General features: G+C 43.2%; 1 protein-coding gene across 2 annotated transcripts; it reads left to right on the top strand.

Annotated features, from left to right (window-relative positions):
• The first annotated feature begins 47 nt into the window (after positions 1 to 47).
• On the top strand, positions 48 to 26,038 carry atpaf1 (ATP synthase mitochondrial F1 complex assembly factor 1). Of its 2 annotated transcripts, none has more exons than XM_055641549.1 (9): positions 48 to 310; positions 3,984 to 4,092; positions 8,713 to 8,769; positions 10,919 to 10,981; positions 16,407 to 16,457; positions 16,553 to 16,600; positions 17,657 to 17,752; positions 20,667 to 20,774; positions 22,909 to 26,038. In XM_055641549.1, exons 1-9 carry the CDS (start codon positions 81 to 83, stop codon positions 23,098 to 23,100), a joined length of 954 nt encoding a protein of 317 aa, XP_055497524.1. In that variant the 5' UTR covers positions 48 to 80; the 3' UTR covers positions 23,101 to 26,038. The 2 variants fall into 2 exon arrangements, with proteins under 2 accessions (XP_055497524.1, XP_055497525.1); XM_055641550.1 differs by lacking the exon at positions 48 to 310 and adding an exon at positions 357 to 505.
• The last annotated feature ends 42 nt before the right edge of the window (positions 26,039 to 26,080 follow it).

Here is a 26,080-nt window from a genome sequence, read left to right on the forward strand (position 1 = left end):
TCTATTGTTTTTACTATGCTCTAAATTAGTGTTTGGGGCGGAACTGTTTCCCTGAGACGCTGCCTCTGTGGTGCAGCGTTATGTGCGCGGAGCCGGACAAGATGGCAGCGGCCAGGGAGCTCTGGTCCTTCTCCAACCGGGTTCTGGCTGTCAGAACTCGCTGTCAACTCCCTCTGGGGCTCGGTGTGGTTTCCAACCACCTACGCACTTTCTCCCTATCCGGTCATTTAAACCGGGCCGAGAAGGAGCAAGATTTGCAGGCGAATCCCTTTTATGACAAGTACCAGAGTCAGATCCAGCAGCTGCGGAGGTGAGAGAAGCGACGCCCAGACGGAGTTTAAAATTAATCTCAGTCTGTATCCAGGCTTGATTCCACTAATTATGATAGTACAATGAATAATGGTCATTATCGTGGTCAAACTGGACCCCCTCTCTGAGCAGAGGCAAAGGAAAGCAGAAGAATGCGACGGTGCCAGAAGTGAATCGTGACTCTCTTAAAACTATGGTAAATTAGCGAAATCTTTAAGAGAGTGTCGAAAGTGTTTATTTGGGCAACAACTGGAGTAATGACATCCTTGCTTGCTGCAGCTTTGCAGCCACATCAGCTGCAAGAACAATAAGTTATTCTATTTAACCTAGTCCATGATAGTCCAAAAAACAAAATATAGAATAATCACAGTGGTGCAGAGTAGTAGTGGTTTGGTGTTGAGGTTGGGTTGTGACTAGCGTTATGCAGGGTGGTTCAAGAGTCATGAATACACTTCCATGCTGACCAAGATACCACATATAAGCTTGTGCTCCATTTGCTTATGTTTGGTCCATATCCCTCCCAAGAGCTTGATACTTGATAGGGAGAAGCTGTTCTTGTACCTGGAAGTAAGTGTTCTCAGACTCCTATAACTCCTTTCTGATGGGAGCAGTAAGAAGAGAGTGTGGTCAGGGTCGTTCTTTGATGATATCTGCTGCCTCCTTGACGCAGTGGTTCATGTAGATCCTTTCGATGCTGGGGAGATCAATACCTGTGGAGCACACCACTTTTTTCAGCTTTCTTCCTTTTTGAGTGTTTGAATTTCTGAACTAGGCCTGGATGCCACCAGTCTGTAGGATGTCCACCATACATCTATAAACGTTAGATAGGGTATTCCGCGACATGCCAGATCTCCTCAAATTTTGAACTTGCAGCATGGAAGAAACCCATTCATTCCATCGTCCTTGCTGAGTCTGTCCAAAGATCCTTATCTCAGGGATCAGTACCAAATCTTTTCTGTATGCTCTCTTAAAATGTTATTAAATTTGCTAAAATATGGTGCCCAGTCTAAAATTGGTATTCCCAGTTCTATTTAAATCAGTGTCTGATCAAGATTCTATTGATCAGACACTGATTTAAATAGAACTGGGAATACCAATCTCTTATACATTTTGTCTCTATTGATAAATACCATCCTGTATGCTTTTAACTGCTTTCTTAACGTTCTGTGCCACATTAAATGATGTATGTGTATATATATATACTTCTAACTCTCTTTATTCCCATACTCATTTGAGAATTGTGCACTGTGGTTTGTTTTCCCTTTCCTTCTTTCTACTGAAATGTAATACTTGTTTTTTTTAAATCAAATTTTCTCCTGGAATGTGACTACAAACTCCAGCACAAGAATGTTGAGACATAAGAAAAAGCAGTTAGAGTAGATCAATCAGCCCCTTGAGTTTGTTCTGCCATTCAATAAAATCATGATGCATATTATACCGATAGCAGCAATATGCATTTATATCGTTTATTGCCTCTTTAGAATACTTCATAATAACATTAGGTTGTTTTCCCCCTAATCCAGTTTTGATAGATTATTACATGGGTACACTGAGTTTATGATAGATAGAAGGTGCTTGACCAACCTTTGTTCAAACACCTTCAAGGTATTTTAGTTTATCTTTCATTTACAGAGTCTTAGAGTGATACAGTGTGGAAACAGACCTTCGATCATTCAATATGATCATGGCTGATCATCCAACTCAGTATCCCGTACCTGCCTTCTCTCCATACCCTCTGATCCCCTTAGCCACAAGGGCCACATCTAACTCCCTCTTAAATATAGCCAATGAACTGGCCTCGACTACCCTCTGCGGCAGAGAGTTCCAGAGATTCACCACTCTCTGTGTGAAAAAAGTTCTTCTCATCTCGGTTTTAAAGGATTTCCCCCTTATCCTTAAGCTGTGACCCCTTGTCCTGGACTTCCCCAACATCGGGAGCAATCTTCCTGCATCTAGCCTGTCCAACCCCTTAAGAATTTTGTAAGTTTCTATAAGATCCCCTCTCAATCTCCTAAATTCTAGAGAGTATAAACCAAGTCTATCCAGTCTTTCTTCATAAGACAGTCCTGACATCCCAGGAATCAGTCTGGTGAACCTTCTCTGCACTCCCTCTATGGCAATAATGTCCTTCCTCAGATTTGGAGACCAAAACTGTACGCAATACTCCAGGTGTGGTCTCACCAAGACCCTGTACAACTGCAGTAGAACCTCCCTGCTCCTATACTCAAATCCTTTTGCTATGAAAGCTAACATACCATTCGCTTTCTTCACTGCCTGCTGCACCTGCATGCCTACTTTCAATGACTGGTGTACCATGACACCCAGGTCTCGCTGCATCTCCCCTTTTCCTAGTCGGCCACCATTTAGATAATAGTCTGCTTTCCTGTTTTTGCCACCAAAATGGATAACCTCACATTTATCCACATTATACTCCATCTGCCAAACATTTGCCCACTCACCCAGCCTATCCAAGTCACCTTGCAGTCTCCTAGCATCCTCCTCACAGCTAACACTGCCCCACAGCTTGGTGTCATCCGCAAACTTGGAGATATTGCCTTCAATTCCCTCATCCAGATCATTAATATATATTGTAAATAGCTGGGGTCCCAGCACTGAGCCTTGCGGTACCCCACTAGTCACTGCCTGCCATTGTGAAAAGGACCCGTTTACTCCTACTTTTTGCTTCCTGTTTGCCAGCCAGTTCTCTATCCACATCAATACTGAACCCCCAATGCCGTGTACTTTAAGTTTGTATACTAATCTCTTATGTGGGACCTTGTCGAAAGCCTTCTGGAAGTCCAGATACACCACATCCACTGGTTCTCCCCTATCCATACTACTAGTTACATCCTCGAAAAATTCTATTAGATTCGTCACACATGATTTACCTTTCGTAAATCCATGCTGACTTTGTCCAATGACAAACCTGTTTTATCTATGTACCTGTCCACTGTTTCTTAAACGTTGGGATAGTCCCAGCCTCAACTACCTCCTCTGGCAGCTTGTTCAATACACCCACCGCACTTCGTGTGAAAAAGTTACCCCTCAGATTCCTAATAAATATTTTCTCCGTCACCTTAAACCTATGTCCTCTGGTCTTTACCGCCGGCCTGCGGCCTATAACATACTGAAGCCGTGGTCTGCGGAGCTTCTAGCCGCGGGCGTGGCGTGGACTTTAAGAGCTCCAACCACCGGCCTGCAGCCTATAACATTGTGAAGCCCCGGCCTCTGGTAGGAAGTGGCTGATTCGGGACCTCCAAGCCGCGGAGTGTCCATCCGTCCAGTCGTTGGAGTTTCGAGCATCACAGCGAGAGGGCCTGTACATTGTGCCATCCGGAGCGGCGATTGCGGAGGGTTCACGGCCCGGACCGGATGAGCAAAGGAGGAGGACTGACAAAGTTATTGCCTTCCACCACAGTGAAGAAGTTGATTCCACTGTGGTGAATGTTCATGTTATATTCTATTGTGTATTGTGCTCTTTTGTTTGTATGGCTGCATGTTCCACCATACCTTTATTGATGCATGTGGCAATAAATGTGAACTTGAACTTGAACTTTAATTTATCTTTATAGATACTTTAGTTTATCTTTCGTAGGTGCCTTCTTCCAATCTTTAGACTTATTACTTCCCATTTTCTTTGTGCAATTAGTTAATTTTTTTTTTTTAAATTGTAGCACAAAACCAGATGAATATGAGGCCCGTATGACAAAGAAAGAACAAGTTAAGAGGCAGCCGCTGGGATGTTCAAATCAGGGTGAATTTGTCAAACATATGGAAGAGAAGGTGAGCATCTGTATGGCAGTATTAACATGTGCAGGTTTATTATTTATGCCAAGGTATTTTGCTGACATTCTATATGGCTTTGAAGAGGCAATATCTATAGTATCGAGTTGCAAGAATGATTATCAATATTTAGTGAATGGTGAGATGCTCTATGAGAAGTCCTGTAGAATATACTTCTCACAGGAGTTCAGAAGAATGAGGTGCTTGGCTTCATTGTAGAATCCAATATCTTCCAATGCCAATCTGTCTTGAGAATCTGGATCACAACAGGCATTATTCCAGGATAGGTGGTTGGGCTGTTAGGACTGGAGGGAATAGTTCCTAACTGCAAATCTTCCTCTGAAATGCTCAGTTGTTGCGTACATTCAAAAATCTGAACTTTTGGATACTAATAGAATGAGGTTATATGCTGATTGTTATTTAAACCCTAACTTTATTAAATGGCAAATGATACAGTCTGCAAAGGTAATTTTAATATATATGAGCTAGCCGTGATCTTGTGGAATGGCATGACAGACTTAACCATATAACCATATAACAATTACAGCACGGAAACAGGCCATCTCAGTTTCTGTTTCTTATGTTCTATAATGCTGTTGTTTTATTGGCACTAACCTATAGAAAGAAAGATACTTCTCTGCATTTTCTAAGAATTCTCAAGAACTGATGAAATCATCTACAAAATCGGTTGGAAACATTGGTTTGGATTTACCAGTTATAATGTTGTTGATACGCTGACTGTCCATTGACGTTAAGCTGCAAAACTTTCAACAATTTCTGGAAAGTACAAATGCATGGTCCAAGACATAAATCCAAAAATTACTGTCAGTAATTTCCTTCCCTCCACAGCTTTCCCTGTTTGAGAATGTGTAAGCTGAAAAGAAAGGATTTTTCCAAACTGTAGATACAAGGATGCATTGAAGCTGGTTCCCACCAAAGATAGACACAAAGTGCTGGAGTAACTTCTTGAAGAAGGGTCATGACCCAAAATGTTACCCATCCTATTTCTCCAGAGATGCTGCCTGACCTGCTGAGTTACTCCAGCATTTGTGTTGGAAGGAACTGCAGATGCTGGTTTAAACCAAAGATAGACACAAAATGCTGGAATAACTCAGTGGGACTGGCAGCATCTCTGGAAAATAGGAATGGGTGACTTTTCAGGTCGAGACTCCAGCACTGTGTCTATCTTTGGTATTTCCATACTATTCTCACCACTTAAGAAATAAATCCTGAACATTCTGTTACAGGAGTTGAGAATCAACTTTTGATTTGTTTATACTTTTATGATCTCAAAATGTCTTCAATTTTTTTTATGATTGATGCTTTTAAAATGTTCATTAGTTTTTAAAATGCATTTATTATTTGAGTTTCTAACTTAATTTCATGTGTTTTTATTTTACACATTCCAATATATATATATATATACAGGTGCACAACCTTTTATCCGAAGATCCAAATAACGAAAACCTCCGAATAGCGACATTTTTTCAGTCCTTGAAAAAAGGTCCTTGAAAACGTTCACGGAGGGCGGCCTGCAGAGGTGACAGAGGAACCTCCGGTCAGTCCTCGAAGAAAGGGGAACTAAATCCCCATCCATAAAAGAGAACGTGAGGGTATATTGCGCGGGAGGGTTAATAATTGACAATATGCTGCAGTCTGCCCGCTGAGTTAAAAAAGTTCCCACGGTAGACTCACGATACACAGTGTATCATGAGTCTTGCGTGGGAACTTTTTTAACTCAGCGGGCAGGGAGCTGCAGATTGTCGCTCCCTTCAGTTTCACCCCACCTACACCCCTCTGCTTCCCGGCCATGTGTGTGACCCCTTCCCTCCCCTCTCCAGCTCCCCGCCCATTGCACCGGCGCGGGGGCTTTGCACTGTCTTCACGTCGGCAATGCCAGTCACCGGAGACGTCAGGACCAACGGGACACCGACCCCCAGGCCCACTGTAAGCACGGAGATCCCAGAGACCCACAGCCAGCAGCAGCCCAGCCCCGTTCCAACTCCAGAGGAAAACTGCAAACTAGCGGGAGACATCGGGACCACCAGGAGCCGCTCCCCGATGGGCCGCTACGGCGACAAGTGGCAGTTCGCCCACAGCCCGAGCTGTGCCCCCTCATCGGGACACCGACCCCCAGGCCCACTGCAAGCACGGAGATCCCAGATCAGCAACTCCAGCCCAGCCCCGCTCCAACTCCAGAGGGGCAGAAACTGATGGTGCGCAAGGTGCGTCTTGTTCTTGAGGTCGCGCAGCTCGGGCTGTGGGCGAACTGCCACTTGTCGCCGTAGCGGCCCATCGGGGAGCGGATTCCTCTGGAGTTGGGGGTGGGGAGGGGGAGGGGGGTATTGTGCTGTTTGATCGCCCCCTGCTATCCCAGGGACAGGGAGACAGGACGTTCACCGAGGGCGGCCCGCAGAGGTGACAGCGGAACCTCCGGTCGGTCCTCGACGAAAGGGGAACTAAATCCCCATTCATAAAAGAGAAGGTGAGGGTACATTGACCGGGAGAGTAGGAATCCCAAGACAAAGTTGAGTGAGCGTTCACCGAGGGTGGCCCGCAGAGGTGACAGCGGAACCTCGGGTCGGTCCTGGAAGAAAGGGGAACTAAAAAGAGAAGTGGAGGGTATATTGCACGGGAGGGTATATCGCCTACCTGGAAGAAACCAGACATTTTTTCCAGGATGTCGTCTGCACACCAAAGCTCACGTTTGGCGCCTCTGCTGCACACGGATATAAGAGTGTGAAAATGTCACCTTAGGCCGCCTTAGGGCATGTAGCCCCGCTAGGGTGACATGAGTGCGGGAGGTGATTCAATGCTGCGGTCACATTTACAAATTCAGGAACTCATTCAACACACTGCATTTCATACAGACATTTATTCTGCAAGAAAAAAACTACACTGAAGACTCAAACTCGCGACCGAGGAACTGCCGGGATCAAGGCGCAAACTCGCGACATTGCGGATATGAGCCGGGCACTCTACCACTGAGCCAGCCATTAAAATCTACGCTAAAAAATTTCCATTCCGAAGACCGACAAATTCCAAATTACGAAAAGTGTCTGGTCCCAAGGCTGTCGGATAAAAGGTTGTGCACCTGTATATATATATTTTATTTTGCTCACAATGCGGGTATCCATTGCAATTGATTGCTAAGCCAAACTGATGACATAATTGCCACCCGAGACCAGGGATCCCCAGAGCTGATGTCACGAATGGTGAACTCCACGTCCAGAGATTGCAAGGGTCATTGTACGCAGCTACCTTCAAGGTCAGGGTTAATGCCACACCTGCAATCCTGCCCACTAAATCCAGACCATAGTTTATACCTCTCAGTCTGAAGAAGGGTTTCGGCCCGAAACGTCACCTATTTTCTTCGCTCCATAGATGAGTTTCTCCAGCAATTTTGTGTACCATAGTTTATACCTCTCTCCTTATTTGTCTGTCAATTGGAGCCCTCTGCTGGCAGCAACTGAACTTACAAACTAAGTTTTAGCAAGGTTACTTATTTTTGGATTCTACATGTTCGTTTTTTAGAATCCTTTTTACTAATAACAATTTGTTGTTGGGTTTTACGCCGATTAAAATTGTGTAGCAAGGAACTGCAGATACTGGTTTAAACTGAAGATAGACTCAAAAAGCTGGAGTAACTCAGCGGGTGAGACTGCATCTCTGGAAAAAAGGGATAGTTGTCGTTCTGGTGAGAGTCACGGGAAAGGGAAACAAGATAAATAGACGGTGATATGGAAAGATAAAGAACAAATGAATAAAAGATATGCAAAAAAGTAGAGGAAGAATCACAGATGGGGTGCAGTGAGAGAGGATGTTGCAGAACTCATCGGAGCTAGAACTTCTTCAAAGTAAGTATACCTTGAAGAGATTTTGCAGTGGAGCAAACAGAATATGTAGGGAAAATATGCAGATCCTGTTTATAACCCGAGATAGACATAAAAAGCTGGATTATCTCAGTGGGTCAGGCAATATCTGTGTAGAAAAAGGATAGGTGACATTTCGGGTCGAGACCCTTCTTCAACCTGAGAGAGAGTAAGGGAAACCATAGATATAGACAGCAATACAGCGATATATAGAACAAACGAATGAAAGATGCAAAAAAGTAGCAGGAAGAATCACAGAGGGGGGTGCAGCGAGAGAGGATGTTGCAGAACTCTCATCAGAGAAAGGAGGAGAACTTTTTCAACGTAGGCATACCTTGAGGAGATTTTGCAGTGATTGGGCTGAGCCAACCACTCACTGCAGCCTTTTGTGTTCCAGTGCTCTGGAATTGCCATACTTGACCATGATGCAACTAGTCAGGATAATGTTACCATCATCTCACAGTGGCATCCGTTCAGGGCTTTAATAATGCAATATGGGGTTTCATTTATGAAATACATTTTTCGGAATAATGTTGTGTTCCTAGACTTTAAATCCCTTTTGTAGAATTAAAATTGCAAACAATAGGTATATGTATCAGAGGTATATCGAAAATCCAATTAATTAGAATACAATTTACTTGACTATTTATGGGATCTTTGTAAATGTCTTCAAGACTTGAATGTTTAGTGGGTAAGTGATTCTGGATCAGTTGGTTAGGAATTGTTGTTGCATTTTATTTTTATTCAGTCAAAACAACTCGGTGAAAGAGCATCTGGGAAGAGAAATGGTTTCGCTGAAGATAAGGTAGAAAATGTTTGACACACTGTTCCATGTAGAATTGCAGATCATTGGCAATTGTAAATAAAGCTAGAGATGGTAATAGCTCAGTCTTGTTGCTTCAACCATGAGATTTAGTCGCAACATTTCAATCTGTTTGCAATTTAAACCATGATTGTTGCAATTTGCCCTTTAAGTACCCTGCAACTGTTTTGATTTTGTTGTGAAATTATGCAAGATTTCATTAGTTGGTACGTTGGTGTTCATCTTGGAGTTGTAAAATTGAACTGGATTGCTGCTATATTGATATTTATAATTCAATTGTAAGTTTAAACCTCTCAAGCATTTGTATATGCTTGGTAACAATAATAATAATAATAATAATAATAATAACTTTATTTGTTAAGCACCTTAAAAACAACCAAAGCTGACCAAAGTGCTGTACAGAAAAAAGAAAACAAGCAAGACATCATAAAACAGGCAGAACAACAGAACATACAACTAACACGAGGCGCATAAATTACATACAAAAATCCAAACAATAAATTAAAAAACATAAAACACAAGTACAAACAACGCAGCAAAACCAAGCAAATAAAGTTAATAAACAATTCGACACCTCACTGGTCTACAAAGGCCATGGAGAATAGATATGTCTTCAGGAGTGATTTAAAAACAGCTAGAGAAGGGGCCTGTTTAACGTGCAGAGGCAATTCATTCCACAATCTCGGAGCCGACACAGCAAAGGCACGGTCCCCTCTGAGCTTCCGCTTAGTCTTTGGCTCAATCAGGAGCAGCTGATCATCTGACCTGAGAGAGCGGGAGGGTGAATAAGGGTGAAGAAGCTCAGATAGGTAGGACGGGGCAAGACCACTTAGGGATTTAAAAGTAAATAAAATAATTTTAAAACGAATCCTATACTGAATAGGCAGCCAGTGGAGAGAGGCCAAAAGGTGAGAAACATGATCATGCTTTCGTGTGCCTGTCAAGAGACGAACAGCTGCATTCTGTACCATCTGGAGACGGGCGATGGAGGACCGACTAACCCCCAGATACAGTGCATTGCAGTAATCCAGCCGGGTGGTAACAAAGGCATGGATTACCGTCTCAAAGTGCTTCCTTGACAAAATCGGCTTTATTTTTGCCAGCTGCCTCAGATGGAAAAAAACAGATTTAACAACAGCCCTTACCTGACAGTCAAATCTAAGCTCAGGGTCCACTTTAATCCCCAGGTTCGTGATGTTAGGTTTGAGATATGCAGACAAAGAGCCTAGATCAACAGGGGGGGGCCCAGAGGTGCCACCAAAGATCATTACCTCTGTCTTGTCATCATTAAATTTTAAAAAGTTCAGTGACATCCAGGCCTTTATGTCACTGAGACACTCAAGCAAGAGCCCGACAGAGTGTACACCCCCCTTTCCCAGAGGCACGTAAAGCTGACTGTCATCAGCATAAAAGTGGAATGAAATCCCGTGCTTCCTAAGGATGGAACCGAGTGGGAGCAAATAGAGTGAAAAGAGGAGAGGGCCAAGAACTGAGCCCTGTGGGACCCCACACGACAGAGGAGCAGAGGAGGATACAGAGTCCCCAAGGCTGACACAAAAAGTTCGATCAGCCAAGTACGACCTGAACCACTCCAGTGCTATGCCCCTGATACCCACCCACTGCTCCAAACGGGAGATCAAAATTTCATGATCCACTGTGTCAAAGGCAGCTGACAAATCTAAAAGCACGAGGACAACACAGTCACCTTGATCAGTAGCCAAAAAAATATCATTAAAAATGTGGGGATTTGAATTTTCCTCATTCCATAATGAGTAGAAATGCATTGTTTTCCAAAGCAACACTGAAAAATTCTCTAGGCTCTTTCATAGATTAGTAGATATTTATGTTTAAGTCACGGATACTACGTAGAAAATTGCAATTAAAAAAATGCCTTGTTGTTAAATTTGAAAATAGATTTTTTGTTGCAGTTAGATTGTTTTTATATCGATGCTTCGTACAAGATCTCCTTTACTAAATTATTCCAAAACCTGTTAGCACGAAGTGTGAAGTAATTGCTCTTGATTACTATGTGCAAATATTGCTCAACATTTCCAGCTTCAGTAGTATCCTTTATTTTGCCTTTGAGCTGATTTGACCAAGGTTTATTGAGTTATTTTCCTTTGTGCTACAGACGCTACAATCAATAATCAATCTGAGTATGGTGAAAGATAAAAATCCAGATGAAATAGCGCAGGTGAGTATTTAAGAAGGAAATCATTTGTTAAAATTAAAGCTACAATCACTTTCTTGTCTGCCAATCACTAATGAGCATTATTTATTATATCATTGAAACAATAACAATAAACAAACATTGTGCTTATATTTTAACTACACTCCCGGTACACAATTCTGATCCTGGTGTAGAATCCTGATGCAAAAGGGGATGCATTTTCTGTAAATTCTGTAAATTCAACGTAAATAGAATCTAATGTACCTAATGGAATCACCATTTGTGAATTGGTGGGGATAAGAATACAATAAATAGGAGGAAGGGTTTTTCTGAACTGTGCTTGTATCTCTCAATTTGTTTAATATCTAGAAATCAATAACTCTTGATTTGAGTGAGCCACAACTGAGCCTTTGAAAAAGTCAAGAAACGTCTCTTCATTTCCGTCCTAATCAAGGAGTAAGGGGTCACAATCAGGGGGATTGTTTTCTCTGTAACCAGTCTGCCAAGCTGAGTAAGAAATTAATGAATGAATACGTTTATTGGCCAAGTATGTACACATACAAGGAATTTGCCTTGATGCTCCGCTCGCAAGTAACAACACGACATACAATAAACAATTAAGAATAAAACATAAAACATTAAGAATAAAACATTATAGTTTAAACATGTGAATGAAATGAAATACCAGAGCAAAATGAGGCTACAGACTTTTAGTTATTGAGTACAGCTATTACTTGAGGGGAAAAAAACATTTCATGTCTGGCTGTGGAGGCTTTGACAGTCCGCAGTCGCCTACCAGAGGGAAGTGCTTCAAAGAGTTTGTGGCCACGGTGAGTGGGGTCAGAGATTATCTTACCCGCTTGCTTCCTGGCTCTTGCAGTGTACAGTTCGTCAATGGGGGAAGGTTGCAGCCAACAACCTTCTCAGCTGATCAAATGATTCGCTGAGCCAAACCAGACCATGATGGAGAAGATGACGACAGACTCTACGATGGCCGTATAGAATTGGACCAATCTTGCCTGTGGCAAATTGTACTTCCTCAGCTACCGCAGGAAGTACATCCTCTGTTGGGCCTTTTTGACTGTGGAGTCGATGGTGGCCCCCCATTTAAGGTCCTTGGAGAAGATGATTCCAAGGAACTTAAAATACTCCACAGATGTGGCCATCGCGTTGTTGATGGTGAGTGGGGTGAGGGGAGGGGGATCTCTCCTAAAGTCTACTATCAATTCCACTGTCTTAAGACCATTGAGCTTCAGGTTGTTACGAAGGCACCAGGATGCCAGCTGTGTCACTTCCTGTCTGTAGGCAGATTCCTCCCCATCCTGGATCAGTCCAATCAGGGTTGTGTCATCCGCAAACTTGAGAAGCTTGACAGATGAGTCTGTGGAGGTGCAGTCGTTGGTGCAGAGAGAGTAAAGGAGAGGGGAGAGTACGCAGCCTTGCGGTGCTCCTATGCTGAGGGTCTGCGGGTCCGAGATGTGCTTTCCCAGCCTGACATGCTGCTTCCTGTCTGTCAGGAAGTTGGTGATAGGAATTAGACCTGTTTGGTTAGCTTGAGGTGCTGAAAGATCTACAGCTCTGCCTATTTCTCCCATTCCTCTTATAGAGGGAGAGGATTTGCTAGTCAAGAAAATAACAAGGTCAATCCAACTTACCTTTTGATGTTATAATAGTCCTGTGGTTATGAATTTGTTAACCAGTTATACACCCTAACATAGTTTGAGGGAAAATACTGATGGGGGATAGCTTTGAGATTCAAGTTTAATGATCATAATAAAAAACACAAAGTGCTGGAGTAACTCAGCACATCATGCAACATCACTGGAGAACATGGATCAGTGACGTTTTGGGTCGGAGTTTCCATACTGTTGGTAGAAACTAATGTGACTCTGAAGTAAGTATTTCCTTGGCCCCCACTAGTCTCTTTTTACTTAATGGAATAATTTCTTGATGGCATAATTATTAGGCACTAATCTCATTCTGTGTTCATGTCTCATGGCTTATTCTCACATGCAAATTTAGCTAGTGTGTGTTTTGAGTTGTTCCATTAACAGCTAATTAATTCCTTTGCCTAAATCTAAATTCACTATTTTCATTGAGGATTAGTAGATAGCAATTGTATGCTTTCTCACATTTCAGACATTTTACAGGCAAAAAAACTTTCTTTGCCTGTAAAATGTAATGTTTCAAGGCCATAGCACGTTCTATCTGCCCAGAGAGTTCACCTCCACTGTTGTGACTGCAGCCTATATCCCTCCTGATGTTAATGCCAAGCTTGCAATGAAAGAGCTGCATACTGCCACTAGCAAACAACAGACGCACAACCCCGAGGCAGCCTTCATTGTTGTGGGTGACTTCAATCACTCCAACCTGAAGACTGTACTCCCCAAATTCCACCAACATGTATCCTCCCCCACTAGAGCAGACAAGACACTAACGTCGCAGCGGCCTCTGCAGTCTGTTTGGCTTTTTGTTATTTTTTTTGTCCCTTTTTAATGTAGTTTTTATTTTTTTTTTGATGGGGTATGTGTGTGTGGGGGCGGGGGGGGAAACTTTTAAAATCTTTTCCCTGCACGGAGAACCCGACCTTTTCCCTGTTGGGTCTCCGTTGTCGTTGGGGCTGCAACGTGGAGCAGCCTCCAGCAGGAACGTCCTGGGGCTCCAGTCACGGAGCTGCGGAGCTACTCACCATCATGGAGCTGGCCGAGTCCGGAGCGGGAGGAGCGGTGGTGGCGCGCTGCTGTGACCCGACCCCCGGAGATTGGGAGGCTTACCGCAGGTCTGGCAGACAGTAATATCGGGAGCCTGCGGGTCCCTGGTGGGAGACTGCTTTTCGAGGCTTCTGCAACGGCGACTTTACCCGCCCGAGTCGCGGGGTCGAGGAGTACCTGGAGCGGGGCCTTACATCATCGCCCGGCATGGCTTCAACGGCTGCGGGGCTTTGCTAGCGCCCGCCGGGGGCTCCAACACCAAGACCAGCGAGGAGGAGATGCGCTGTGATGGATGTCTGTGTAAATTGTGTTGTGTCTTGGGTCTTTTTTTATTTGTGTATGACTGCAGAAACAACATTTCATTTGAGCCTCTATGAGGTTCAAGTGACAAATAAATTGTATTGTGTATTGTGTGACACTGGACAAAGTCTACACCAACATGGCTGAAGCTTACAAAGCCGTCCCCCTCCCCCACCGTGGTCAGTCTGATCACCTCTCGTTGTTCCTGCTCCCTAAGTACTCCCCACTCATCAGACAGGTTAAACCCACTGTTAAAGTCTGGTCAGAGGAAGCAGACTCTACACTTCAGCAGTGTTTTGGAAACACTGACTGGAAGGCGTTTGCAGCCCAGGCCACCCTTGACTCCCACACGGACATTGATTCCTACATATCCTCTGTTCTGGACTTTATAAACTCCACTATCAATAGTGTCACCTCCCTCAAACGGGTGACCATATTCCCGAATCAGAAGCCATGGATGAACAGCGAGGTCAGGCTACTGCTGAAAGCACGGGAGACCGCTTTCAGGTCAGGCGATGCTCGAGCCTACAGTTCATCCAGGGCTAACCTGAAGAGGGGCATCAAGAAGGCCAAGCACTGCCATAAGCTCACGATTGAGGAGCACTTCAACAACAACTCCGACGTGTACGTGGCACTGAGTAGGACTAGTGCACGTATGGCTGCTGGCCCTGACGGCATCCCCGGGTGCGTCCTCAGGGCCTGTGCTGCGCAGCTGACAGACGTCTGGACTGACATCTTCAACCTGTCACTTGCCCAAGCAGTTGTCCCCATGTGCCTTAAAACCACCTCTATCATGCCGGTGCCAAAACACTCCACTGCGGCAAGCCTCAACGACTTCCGCCCAGTTGCACTTACCCCCATCATCACCAAGTGCTTCGAGAGGCTGGCCCTGGCACACCTCAAAGGCTGCCTACCCCCCACATTGGATCCCTATCAGTTTGCCTACCGCAAGAATAGGAGTACGGAGGATGCTATCTCAACGGCACTTCACTCCGCCCTCTCCCACCTCGACAACAAAGACACTTATGTAAGAATGCTGTTCATCGATTACAGCTCAGCATTCAACACCATTATACCCTCTAAACTGAACACCAAACTCGGTAACCTGGGCATCGGCCCCTCCCTCTGCAACTGGATACTGGACTTTTTAACCAACAGACCCCCCCAGTCTGTGAGGTTAGACAAGCACACCTCTTCAACCCTCACCCTGAACACTGGCGTTCTACAGGGCTGTGTGCTGAGACCCCTCCTCTACTCCCTCTTCACCTACGACTGCACACCTGTACATGGTACTAACACCATTGTCAAGTATGCAGATGATACAACGGTGATTGGCCTCATCAGTAACAACGATGAGTCGGCCTATAGGGAGGAGGTCCAGCTCCTAGTAGCATGGTGCGCTGACAACAACCTGGCCCTTAACTCCAAGAAGACCAAGGAGCTCATTGTAGACTTCAGGAAGTCTAGGGGCGGCACGCACACCCCCATCCACACCCCTTCAGGTTCCTGGGGGTCAACATCTCCGATGACCTCTCTTGGACCCACAATACCTCAACTCTGGTCAAGAAGGCTCACCAGCGTCTCTTCTTCCTGAGGAGACTGAAGAAGGTCCATCTGTCTCCTCAGATCCTGGTGAACTTCTACTGCTGCACCATCGAGAGCATCCTTACCAACTGCATCACAGTATGGTATGGCAACTGCTCTGTCTCCGACCGAAAAGCACTGCAGAGGGTGGTGAAAATTGCCCAATGCATCACCGTTTCCTCGCTCCCCTCCATTGAGTCTGTCCAAAGCAAGCGTTGCCTGCGGTGGGCGCTCAGCATCGCCAAGGACTGCTCTCACCCCAACCATGGACTGTTTACCCTCCTACCATCCGGGAGGCGCTACAGGTCTCTCCGTTGCCGAACCAGCAGGTCCAGGAACAGCTTCTTCCCTGCGGTGTCACACTACTCAACACTGTACCTCGGTGACTGCCAATCACCCCCCCCCGGACACTCCTCCCACAGGAAAAAAAAAGTCTATGACTATGCATGTGAATAGATTTATTTATTGAAATCATATTCTATGTCGCTCTTCCAGGGAGATGCTAACTGCATTTTGTTGTCTCTGTACTGTACACTGACAATGACAATTAAAGTTGAATCTGAATCTGAATCTGAGAAAGCATTGATAATCTGCAATATCTTGACCAGAGCGTGTATCTGGTTCCCTCTCTGCCATTTTCTTTCACTTTGAAAATGTAATCAATTGTGCAGGTAGAGAGTATGCACATTGGGCCAATTTATTACAAAGCATGTGAATGTGTGTTGACTGAAAAAAGGGTTGGAAAGTTGTGTGTATGTTGGTTTGAATGTTGAAGCAAGATTTTCTGCTCCTTTCAAATGTTATATAAACCTTGAGTTGTCCTTGATTTGCACCGTTCACATTTATGTTTTCAGATCTGGAATATGTATTTTGCTTCAAAGAATACAATCTCAGCAGTGGTTCCTGTGAGTATGACCTTGATATAAGGATTAAGGGATAAATAATTAATGTTATCTTTTAAAATTACCATATTTTGTAATAGACGTTTTTTTCTTGAAAGGGTGCAACGTTTGAGCTGATGCGCAGCAGGTCCCAGAAATGTCCCACGGTGAGTAAACACTGCAGTTCAATGTCAGCATAATAGGATCTCTGAATATTGCTGTAAAATATAACCAAGTATTTGAATTGTAGAAAGATTATTTAACTCACATATTCAGTTATGGTTTCGATAGAAGTCTTAGGTTTTTGTTTCTTGTGGTCAATTTGTAAAATGATTCCAAAAATTGAAGAAATCGATGCCCAACACAAAGACCTGACAATTATGTTTAAAGACCTGGATTTGGCAAGAGAGAAGGACAAACATACATTTGCACCTGAGTAAGAACAGATAAACAATATTTTAAACCAAACTCCATTTTAACTCGGTTCAGGAGAGTGATATCAGCTGGAATGATACAAGAGGGAGAAAGGGGAGTTGGGGGGGGAGGGCTGTATTTTAAATATGTGTCTGAGACCATATATCAAAGATTCATTTTGTATCCCCACTAGTTGTGCAGATTCTCATCTAATATGGCAATGTATTTAAGCCTAAGCAATATTGTGCTTTTTATATCAACTAATGGAGCAGTTGGTGAGCCTAATTCATATTCAGAAGCAATCCTTTAATCAGGATGCACTTTTCCATTGGTCTCATTATCTAGTGTTCTGTGATGCAACCCATTTTCAAAGGTTTGTTCAGTCTGGGTCTACAGATTAGTCTTGAACCCCAGACTCCTCAGCACTTTAGAGCAAAACATGACAAAAAATATGTAGCAAGGAATTACAGATTTACAGTTTACACTAAAGATGGACACAAAATACTGGAGTAACTCAGCGGGTCAGGTAGCATCTCTGGAGAAAAGAGATGGGTGTCGTGGGTCTCAAACTGAAATGTCACCTATTCCCTTTTCTCCAGAGATGCTGCTTGACCCACTGAATTACTCCAGTTTATGACAAATATCCTTCCAGCTAACTTGCAGAAGCAGCCTTGATGGCACGATTTGCCCTCTCAAATTATTCAGGCTAATTTGTTTGTGTTCAAATATGTTCCATGCCACAAAATAGATATATCTGCAGAATATTTCTAATTTAGTTGCTATTTATAATCAAACTGTTCTCGTTGCAGTTCCTTTATGCTTTGCCGAGAGAAACGGGCTATGAGTTCTTTGTGGGTCAGTGGTCTGCAACTGAGCTTCATTTTTCCTCATTAATAAATGTTCAGGTATGTGACTGAATGTTTAAGACACACTTCAGAGTATTAAACTGAAGTTAGAGAAAGCACGTTATTGTGCACTGTTCGTGTGTTAACAATCTGTTAATGATAAAGCTTGTTTCCATGTAACATGGTCTATTACAGTTACTCGCAACAACCTGCCCTTTTAGAACATTAATAGAATGGGAATCTGGTACCATTAAGATATTTTCCTGAACCTTGGCTCTCTCTTCCATTGTAGACAACATCAAGGCTCTCACCCCTTTTCCTCCCTCCAGGACAGAGTAAGAATAGACTTCACATGGTCCTCACCTTCAACCCCACCAGCCTGTGCTCTTGCTCTTTCCACCCGCTCCAACAAGATTCCACCACAATCACCTCTATTCCCCTCCTCATTAAGCTTTTGGAAGTGATCAATCCTTTAGCCATTCATAGAAACATAGAAAATAGGTGCAGGAGTAGGCCATTCGGCCCTTCGAGCCTGCACCGCCATTCAATATGATCATGGCTGATCATCCAACTCAGTATCCTGTACCTGCTTTCTCTCCATACCCCCTGATCCCTTTAGCCACAAGGGCCACATCTAACTCCCTCTTAAATATAGCCAATGAACTGGCCTCAACTACATTCTGTGGCAGAGAATTCCAGAGATTCACAACTCTCTGTGTAAAAATGTTTTTCTCATCTCAGTCCTAAAAGATTTCCCCTTTATCCTTAAACTGTGACCCCCTTGTTCTGGACTTCCCCAACATCGGGAACAATCTTCCTGGTGTACTCTTCCAACTTCTATTATTCTTCTTTGAAAGGCATTTTCCCACGAAAATGCAGGAGCTGCAGTATCCGCCCTTTCACGCTTTCCCTTCCTATCATCCAAGGACCCAAGCTGTCCTTCAGATAAGGAAACGATCCACTTGAACTTCTTCCAATCCAATAGTACTGCATACGTGCAGTAAATTAATTAATTTAGTCAGAGGGTGGTGAATCTGTGAAATTGTTTGCCACAGAAGGCTGTGCAGGCCGAGTCAGTGGATATATTTAAGGCAGAGATAGATAGATTCTTGATTGGTACGGGTGTCAGAGATTATGAGGAGAAGGCGGGAGAATGGGGTTAGATTGATCAGAATCTACTCCTAGATTGATCAGCCATGATTGAATGGCAGAGTAGACTTGATGGGGTGAATGGCCTAATTCTGCTCCTATCACATGATCTTATGATCTAGTGTTCACAAATGTTCTGCGCTACAGCACAGAGACCAAACAATAATTGGCAGAGTGCTTTGTAGAGCATCTATGCCCTGTGCTCAAGAGCAATGCTGAGCTTCCGGTTGCCTGTATTCTAATTCCCCATCCCGTTCCCACTCTGACTTTGGGGCCAATGGCCTCCTACATTACTACAATGAGGGCAATATAGGCAGGAGGAGCAGCATCTCATTTTTCATCTGGGAATATGCTGGAGCCTGCAGGATACTGTTGATTTCTCCAACATCAAATAACGTGTTTCTCACGACCAGCCATTTAAGATTACCCTCTTCTCCCTCCCTCCCACTTCTTCCCCAGCCCCCATTTTGTTTTGTTTTTCATTTGCATATTTCATCCTGCTGAATGCATGTCAACCGGCCAACCTATACAGCGTCACCCACTCATCACAACTTTAGCATCACAGCATACAGATGTAGTTCACTCAATGGCTATGCCATTTCATACTTTTACAGTTTTTTTTTAAACCAGATACAGGAAATCTAAAATAAAAACAGAAAGTGCTGGAAATACTCGGGCTAAATCTGTGGGATGAGAAACAGAAACAAAGTTTTACATATAAAACTTCCCTACAGAACAGGCTAACCTGCTAGGTATTTCCAGCATTTTCTGTTCTTATTAATGCACTACCCCTTATTGCACGACCCCCATCTTCACTGCCACTTGGACTAACTTGTATTGAAAGGGATATATACTCACTGTTATACTGGGAATCTGATGTAATGCCCTGTCCTGCACTGGTGTTCCCGCAGTAATGAAATGGTGATCTCAACACTGCATGTCTGTGTGGAATGATCTCGGAAGATCATTTGCAGAAGTGCCGCGGCCATTGGTCCTGGATTATCCCTGACGGATTGTGTTGAGATGTGAAATTTGAGGCTGCTCCGTGGTCGACACCCTGAAAGAAACATTACTGGGGTTTGGCAGCAGCAGGCAATGCTTGCCCAGAAGGACTGGTGTTCGTGGCAGTCTGGGACATCACTCGGCTTCCCATTGCTGAAATGTGGACTCTGGGCTACACCCGGGCCATGACATAGAAGCCAGATTGGATCAGGACCAAAAGTGACTTCCTGTGGTCTTACATCTCATCATTTGGCTGTGTAGCTCTCCACAGCCCAGTGATTACACAAGCACAATGGTGGTCACAGGCCCCAGCAGCTTCCAAGAGGTGATAAGAGAGACTGTAGGATCCAACAATTTGTTTGCCCAATGATGCAGCTGCTGCCAGTCTCAGCAATAGTGCGCAATCTCCGTGCTTGTCTGGGTAGAACTCCGTGACCCCAACTCAGTATTGAGCAGCTATCCCGCCCAATTTTAGCCCTCGCAGGCAGCCATAGCATGTTGCCTTGGTAGCTCGCTCCACACATGAGCCATGAAGTGATGAGATCTCTTTAATCGTTCCACTGTTGTGGTAGCAACATTGGGGGGCTGAGTCCTCGACTAGGTTTCTGGCACAGCAGCAAAACACTTCTCTCCCTTTTATAATGACCCCTTCTAGTGCCGATTCCATTAGTGCTGCTGGCAATGTATTATGAGGGCTACAAGAGGCACTGCTGTATTTTCTATTCATCTGTGACCTGTCTGTGTATAGATTGTGCATCTATTGTTCAAGGTGTGAAAAGAACCTCTTGGTTCTCTGCCCCATGTTTGCCTTTTTGCATTGCAGTCTTTGGGCGAGAATTCACCAAGCCAGCTTGTAATATATCATTACCCTGATCTTCAGAAGGAAAAGGGCATTGTGCTTCTTACTGCAGAAATTGACAGAACCTTTCTGGTAAGATTTATGTTTTTTTTTCCCTATGTGTTATTAAATATTTAGCATGTCATTCTCCAACATTGTGGTTGCTAAGGCAATTATTTTATGAATTTCTGGTTGTGAGTGGAATTGATAGTTATCTGGTTAAGACTAGATAGGGATAAAATTGTATAGAACTAATAATCCCTGGGGTTTTCATTTGAGTATTAGGGGAATTATCACATTTGCGGTTTTACTATATAATGTGGAGCCTGCCACATGGAGATATGTGTCTAAAAATGTGAGAATCAGATAGTGAACAGAATTCATTTTGCAGAGAATTTTGAAACTAGGGCTATGGGGCATAGAGAGATAAAAACAAAATGCTGGAGTAAGTCAGCGGACCAGGCAGCATCTCAGGAGAGGAATGGGTGACGTTTATGTTCCAGACCCTTCTTTCCTCGACTTGAAACGTCACCCATACCTTCTCCAGAGATGCTGCCTGTCCCGCTGAGTTACTCCAGCATTTTGTGTCTATCTTCGGTGTAAACCAGCATCTGCAGTTCCTTCCTACACATAGAGAGATGCAGCATGGAAACAAGCCTTTCAGTCCTTCAAGGCCATGACAACTAAATCCTAGATTAATCCCTTTTTTAAAATGTTCATTAGATTCTCATCAAACACTTCAATTCACCCACACGCAGAGGGCAACTTACAGTGATCAGTTAACCCACTAACCCGCACACCTATGGGACGTGGGGGGAGATCTGAGCACCTGAGGGAAACCCGGGTGGTCACGAAAAGAATGTGCAAAACATTCAGCAACTGAGGTCAGGATTGAACCTGGACCTCTGGCACTGTGAGGCAGTGACTCTGAGCTGTGCCATTGCAGGTGTGAATTAATTACGGTAATAATCTGAAAGGGAATAGAGATGGATTGAGGAAACATTATTTTAAAACTATTGAATTGCAGGTGTGTGGCACTCAAAATGAATAGCAGTGGTAGAAAGTCTCATTGCATTGAAATGTACATTGATGAACTCCTGAGGTGCTGCAACTTGCAGGGATATAATGACAGCTAGGTGGTGATATTTGCCTGGCTTCCTCTTACTGGCCAGCATGGGTATGGTGGAATGAATTATATCCCTCTTGACTGTAAACTTCTGTTTTCTGTGATAGTGCATGTGATGTGTTGGTGGAAAAAAGGCCTATTCTTGACCCATATGCATTAGTAATGACCAGAGTTTTATTTTTTTTTAATTGTTCCTACTTCCACTGTAGTCAGTACATCTTCACGGTGCTAGTAAACAGATCCTGAGGAATGAGTAAATGTTGCAGTAATCTCCCACAGATGGCGCTGCTGGATACTTTTCAGTCCCATTTAGTATCCAACCTAGTTTTATTTTTTACCCCCCCCCCAAAAAAAAAGCTGCAAAGGACTGTCTTTCCAAAATGGGGATCAAATTAAAAAAGCCACAAGGGCAACACTTTTGTTTGCGGTTTACTACAGCTGAGATTGGGTAGACTTTGTACAAGTTGTGTGGAACAGACAGTATGCAAACTGCGCTGTTATACAGCAAATCAAAGAGAAATTGGACTTATAAAAGGGATAATGTTGTATTGACATCAAAATTATATCTTCAGAAGTTACAAAGATTGCTATTTTTGAATGTTATACATTTTTTTACCAATCTAAACAATGGTGTGGTTTGGTTAGTGTCCTAAGATTTTTATTTTATTTCTTTTTAAGTATGGTGGCATCATTGGCAAAGCAGTATTTATTGCCTATGGCTAATTTCCCCTGGGAAGTGGGTGGTGAGCTGTCTTCTTAAATTGTTTTTAATATTGTTCCTCCACTGTGGTGAAGAGATTTGAAATCTACCATCACGTCATGAGAAAATGAGCATTAATTATAAATTTTATAAATATTACTCCATGCCAAAATGTCATTGAGGTCTCGTTGCATGCCGCCATGCAGTTTAATTTTGTAAGAAAATCACAGCCACTAATGTTACAAATTAAGAAAGATCATTAAAGCAGCTGAAGGTGGATGGGCCCAGGCGACTGTCCTGAGAAACTTGTGCAATTATAGCCTGGGTAATATTCAAAGAATGGGAACTACATTATGATGCTTAAATAACACAATTTGCTCAACCTTGTATTTCTGACTTAGAGTGCACAAGACGCACAGTGTCTGGCCAATGAAGCACAGCTATTCTACGCCACAGACTGCCAAAGGATCATCAATCTGGTGGAGGCATTCAACCATAAACCCAGCGATTTCAAACACATGTCGGTCATTGCCGAGATTGAGCAGCATGGCATTGGAGGCCAGTTGATGAGAGATGGGAGCAAACAGACCTAGACGTGTATGAATGGCAAGACGTTTATTAAATAAACCCAAACGGACATTCTAATGGAGCTAAACCATTGACATTTTTCAAAGAAACATATTGCATGTGAAATTTTCTGATGGACATTTTCTGAGAATCACAGACTAGAACTAGGTTGGAATTTGTTCAAATTTGCTCAAAACTGGCACCCTTTCAGTGGAATATATGCGGAGTTAATCTTTGATAAATGAGATATTACTTGAACAAGATAAAGGATCACTTCACGAGGCAGAGTTCCAGCTGAAGCTGGAGAACTGTTACCACGAGCAGGCCACAGGTTTTTGAGGATTTTTTTTCCAAAGAGCCAGTGAAATCTTAAATGAATAAACAATTGTCTACAGCTGATGTTCAGTGGAAATGTAACTTTCTAAAACCAAGCCCAAACCATACAGTCCATTTACTGCACAGATGACCTATATCACTCTGTCCGAGGCAACCATTCTGTATTTTGATGCAAAAAAGTCTCAGAAAGTAACGGGCCTGTCCCACTTAGGCGCTTTTTTTAGGCGACTAGGCTGTCACCACATGGTCGCCGGGGTGTCGCCTGTATGGTCGTGAATAGTCTCCTCAGTCACCTAAAGTGTTGTGGAGTGTTTCTGGACGCCGCTGGATTTTCAACATGTTGAAAATTTTTTGGAGACAGTCGGCAACAGTGGTTTGGCGCCAATGAGCGTAGCTTGACTTCTCCTGACATCGGTGCTGGCATAGTTGTCACCAGGTTAAAGTAGGTTGTCACCAGGTGATGTACGTTGTCGCCAGGTGATGTAGGTTGTCCCTGGTGCTGTCTTCATTTTTGTTGTTGTTGTTAAAGTAATGATTCTATTTCAAATGTTATGTCGAAGGGGGGTTCAGTCGCCGGTTTTTCAGCGACCTGCTACGACTATGAGAGTCGCCGGCAATCGCCTTAAAATAGCCTAAGTAGGACAGGCCCATAAAGTGTTGGTGTGATATTTTTTATCCCATTATCTTCCAGAAGCAAAGCACCTCAATGAGGCAATGCAAGAATGATCTTCCATTCAGCCATTCCATAACATCTTAATGTGCTGAGTTATACATCCCTCTGTTTTCAGATAAACACAATATATATATTCTATTCTCATGTGATGTTTATAATGTGCATTTAACAATATTTAAACATGCACAAATCAGCCTTACACTTGCAATTATATTTTGAATTAAAAGTGGTCATTAGTGGAACACCATTTGACATATTTTATTAAAGAAGTCTTGGTTGATGCACATTTGTGGTAATACAGGGAGGGCTAAATATATCATGCCTCGAAACTGAAAGGCAAATGTTGTCACTAGCTACATTTTTTCTTTGGCTTCAAAGAATGAGGTCCTGGCCCATGCAATAATGATATTTCTTGTCTGTAATACAGCAAAACCTAACAAGCTGCGCAGAAGTATTATCAAACAAATTCCGAACCAATTCACTGGAGGAGGTATGGAGGCATCTACTTGATCAAAGGGAGAGGTTTTAATGAGGAATTCTTAGAGCTTTTGAAAGATAAACGTGTGGCTCTTGGTGGTGGATTGATTAAAATCAATAATGCTAAAAAGTCAGTATTGCAGCATAACCAAGATGACTTATTTCCACCTCTAACATTGGTGACTTGGTGATGCTACAATGTGTGTTTCCAACCCTCTGTGATACTGAGTTCGCAAACAGTCTTGTACAGTCACATTATGGTTACCTAGGAGAAGGATAGAGCTAGTGACTGCCGAGCTGTCTTTGTGTGTCTGTATTTAGTGGTTTTGTGTTTCCTTTAAAAAAAAAAATTTTTATTAGAAGCCGTGTACAAAAGTGGTTTCGTGTTTCCAAAGAGAAAAAAGCTACAGGTATTGGAAATCCAGAAATGCTAGAAACGTTCAGCTGGTTGGGCAATTTTGCTTTCCAAGATGTTGTCTGACCTGTAGTTTCCAGTATTATCATTTTTTATTCCAATTTTCCTAATTGCAAATTGAATGCAGATTGGACAGAGGTTCAGGTGACACTGCTTAATTTCTTAATGGAGACAAACTAAAATGAACATATCTCTTGTAAAGATATAATACAAACATTTTGTTAAAGATAAATGCATGCAATCTTCCATTTAGTATTTATATTTGACAACAGGTTTAAAATATGCACAATTCATGGTTAGATATGTGCAGACTATGATGGCTAACTAAGAGTGATAGCATCTGACCTCTAGCTTGTTTCTGACTTCTTTGAAATGCACTGGTGTGGAAATGAGAAATGAGCTGACCTGCGTCAGTATCTGACCTCCAACTCAACTTACTTTGCACTGCACCGATACTGATGCCAATCTACAGACAATAGATAACCATTGATCTTCACTGTCAGCACTTTCTTATCCCTCGTACCTAGGTTCTTATTACTCGTACCTAGTGAGATTCTTTAATTTTGCATATATAGTACACAAAAGAGTTGCCACAAAGGCACTGACAAAGTTACAAAATGTACTCATCCTTTCTTCATCCCTTCTTCATCCTCCAACCCAACCGTCCACCACGGCCCCGATCATGGCCCAACTCTGACCTCGCGACTCCGACAGCCCGACATGCTCTGACATCGCTAAATAGTGATCCGATTCAATGAATATGTGTAAACTCAACAACACTTTGACCCAATGCTTTTGCCCCGTTGCATTTATTTTAATATTCACTTTCAGTGTCTCATGAAACCATCATGGAATTTTAGTGCAAATATGTTTTTTCTAAATCAAGTGTGTGTTATCTTTGGGCTGGAAGTGAGACCCACTACGAACTGGCCATAAATGAATGGTGATATCTGGGTATTTTCGAAAGCTGTGCTTTTTCACATATCTGTGAGATGCTTTCAGAAATTAACATGGAACTTTTAGGGAAAATAAATCAACCTGAATATTACTAGGGGACTAGGGGCGCTGCACTGGCAGCAGCCTCTACCTACAGCCTGTCTGTTAC

Source organism: Leucoraja erinacea, chromosome 10 (assembly GCF_028641065.1).
Source record: "Leucoraja erinacea ecotype New England chromosome 10, Leri_hhj_1, whole genome shotgun sequence".
Taxonomy (NCBI): domain Eukaryota; kingdom Metazoa; phylum Chordata; class Chondrichthyes; order Rajiformes; family Rajidae; genus Leucoraja; species Leucoraja erinaceus.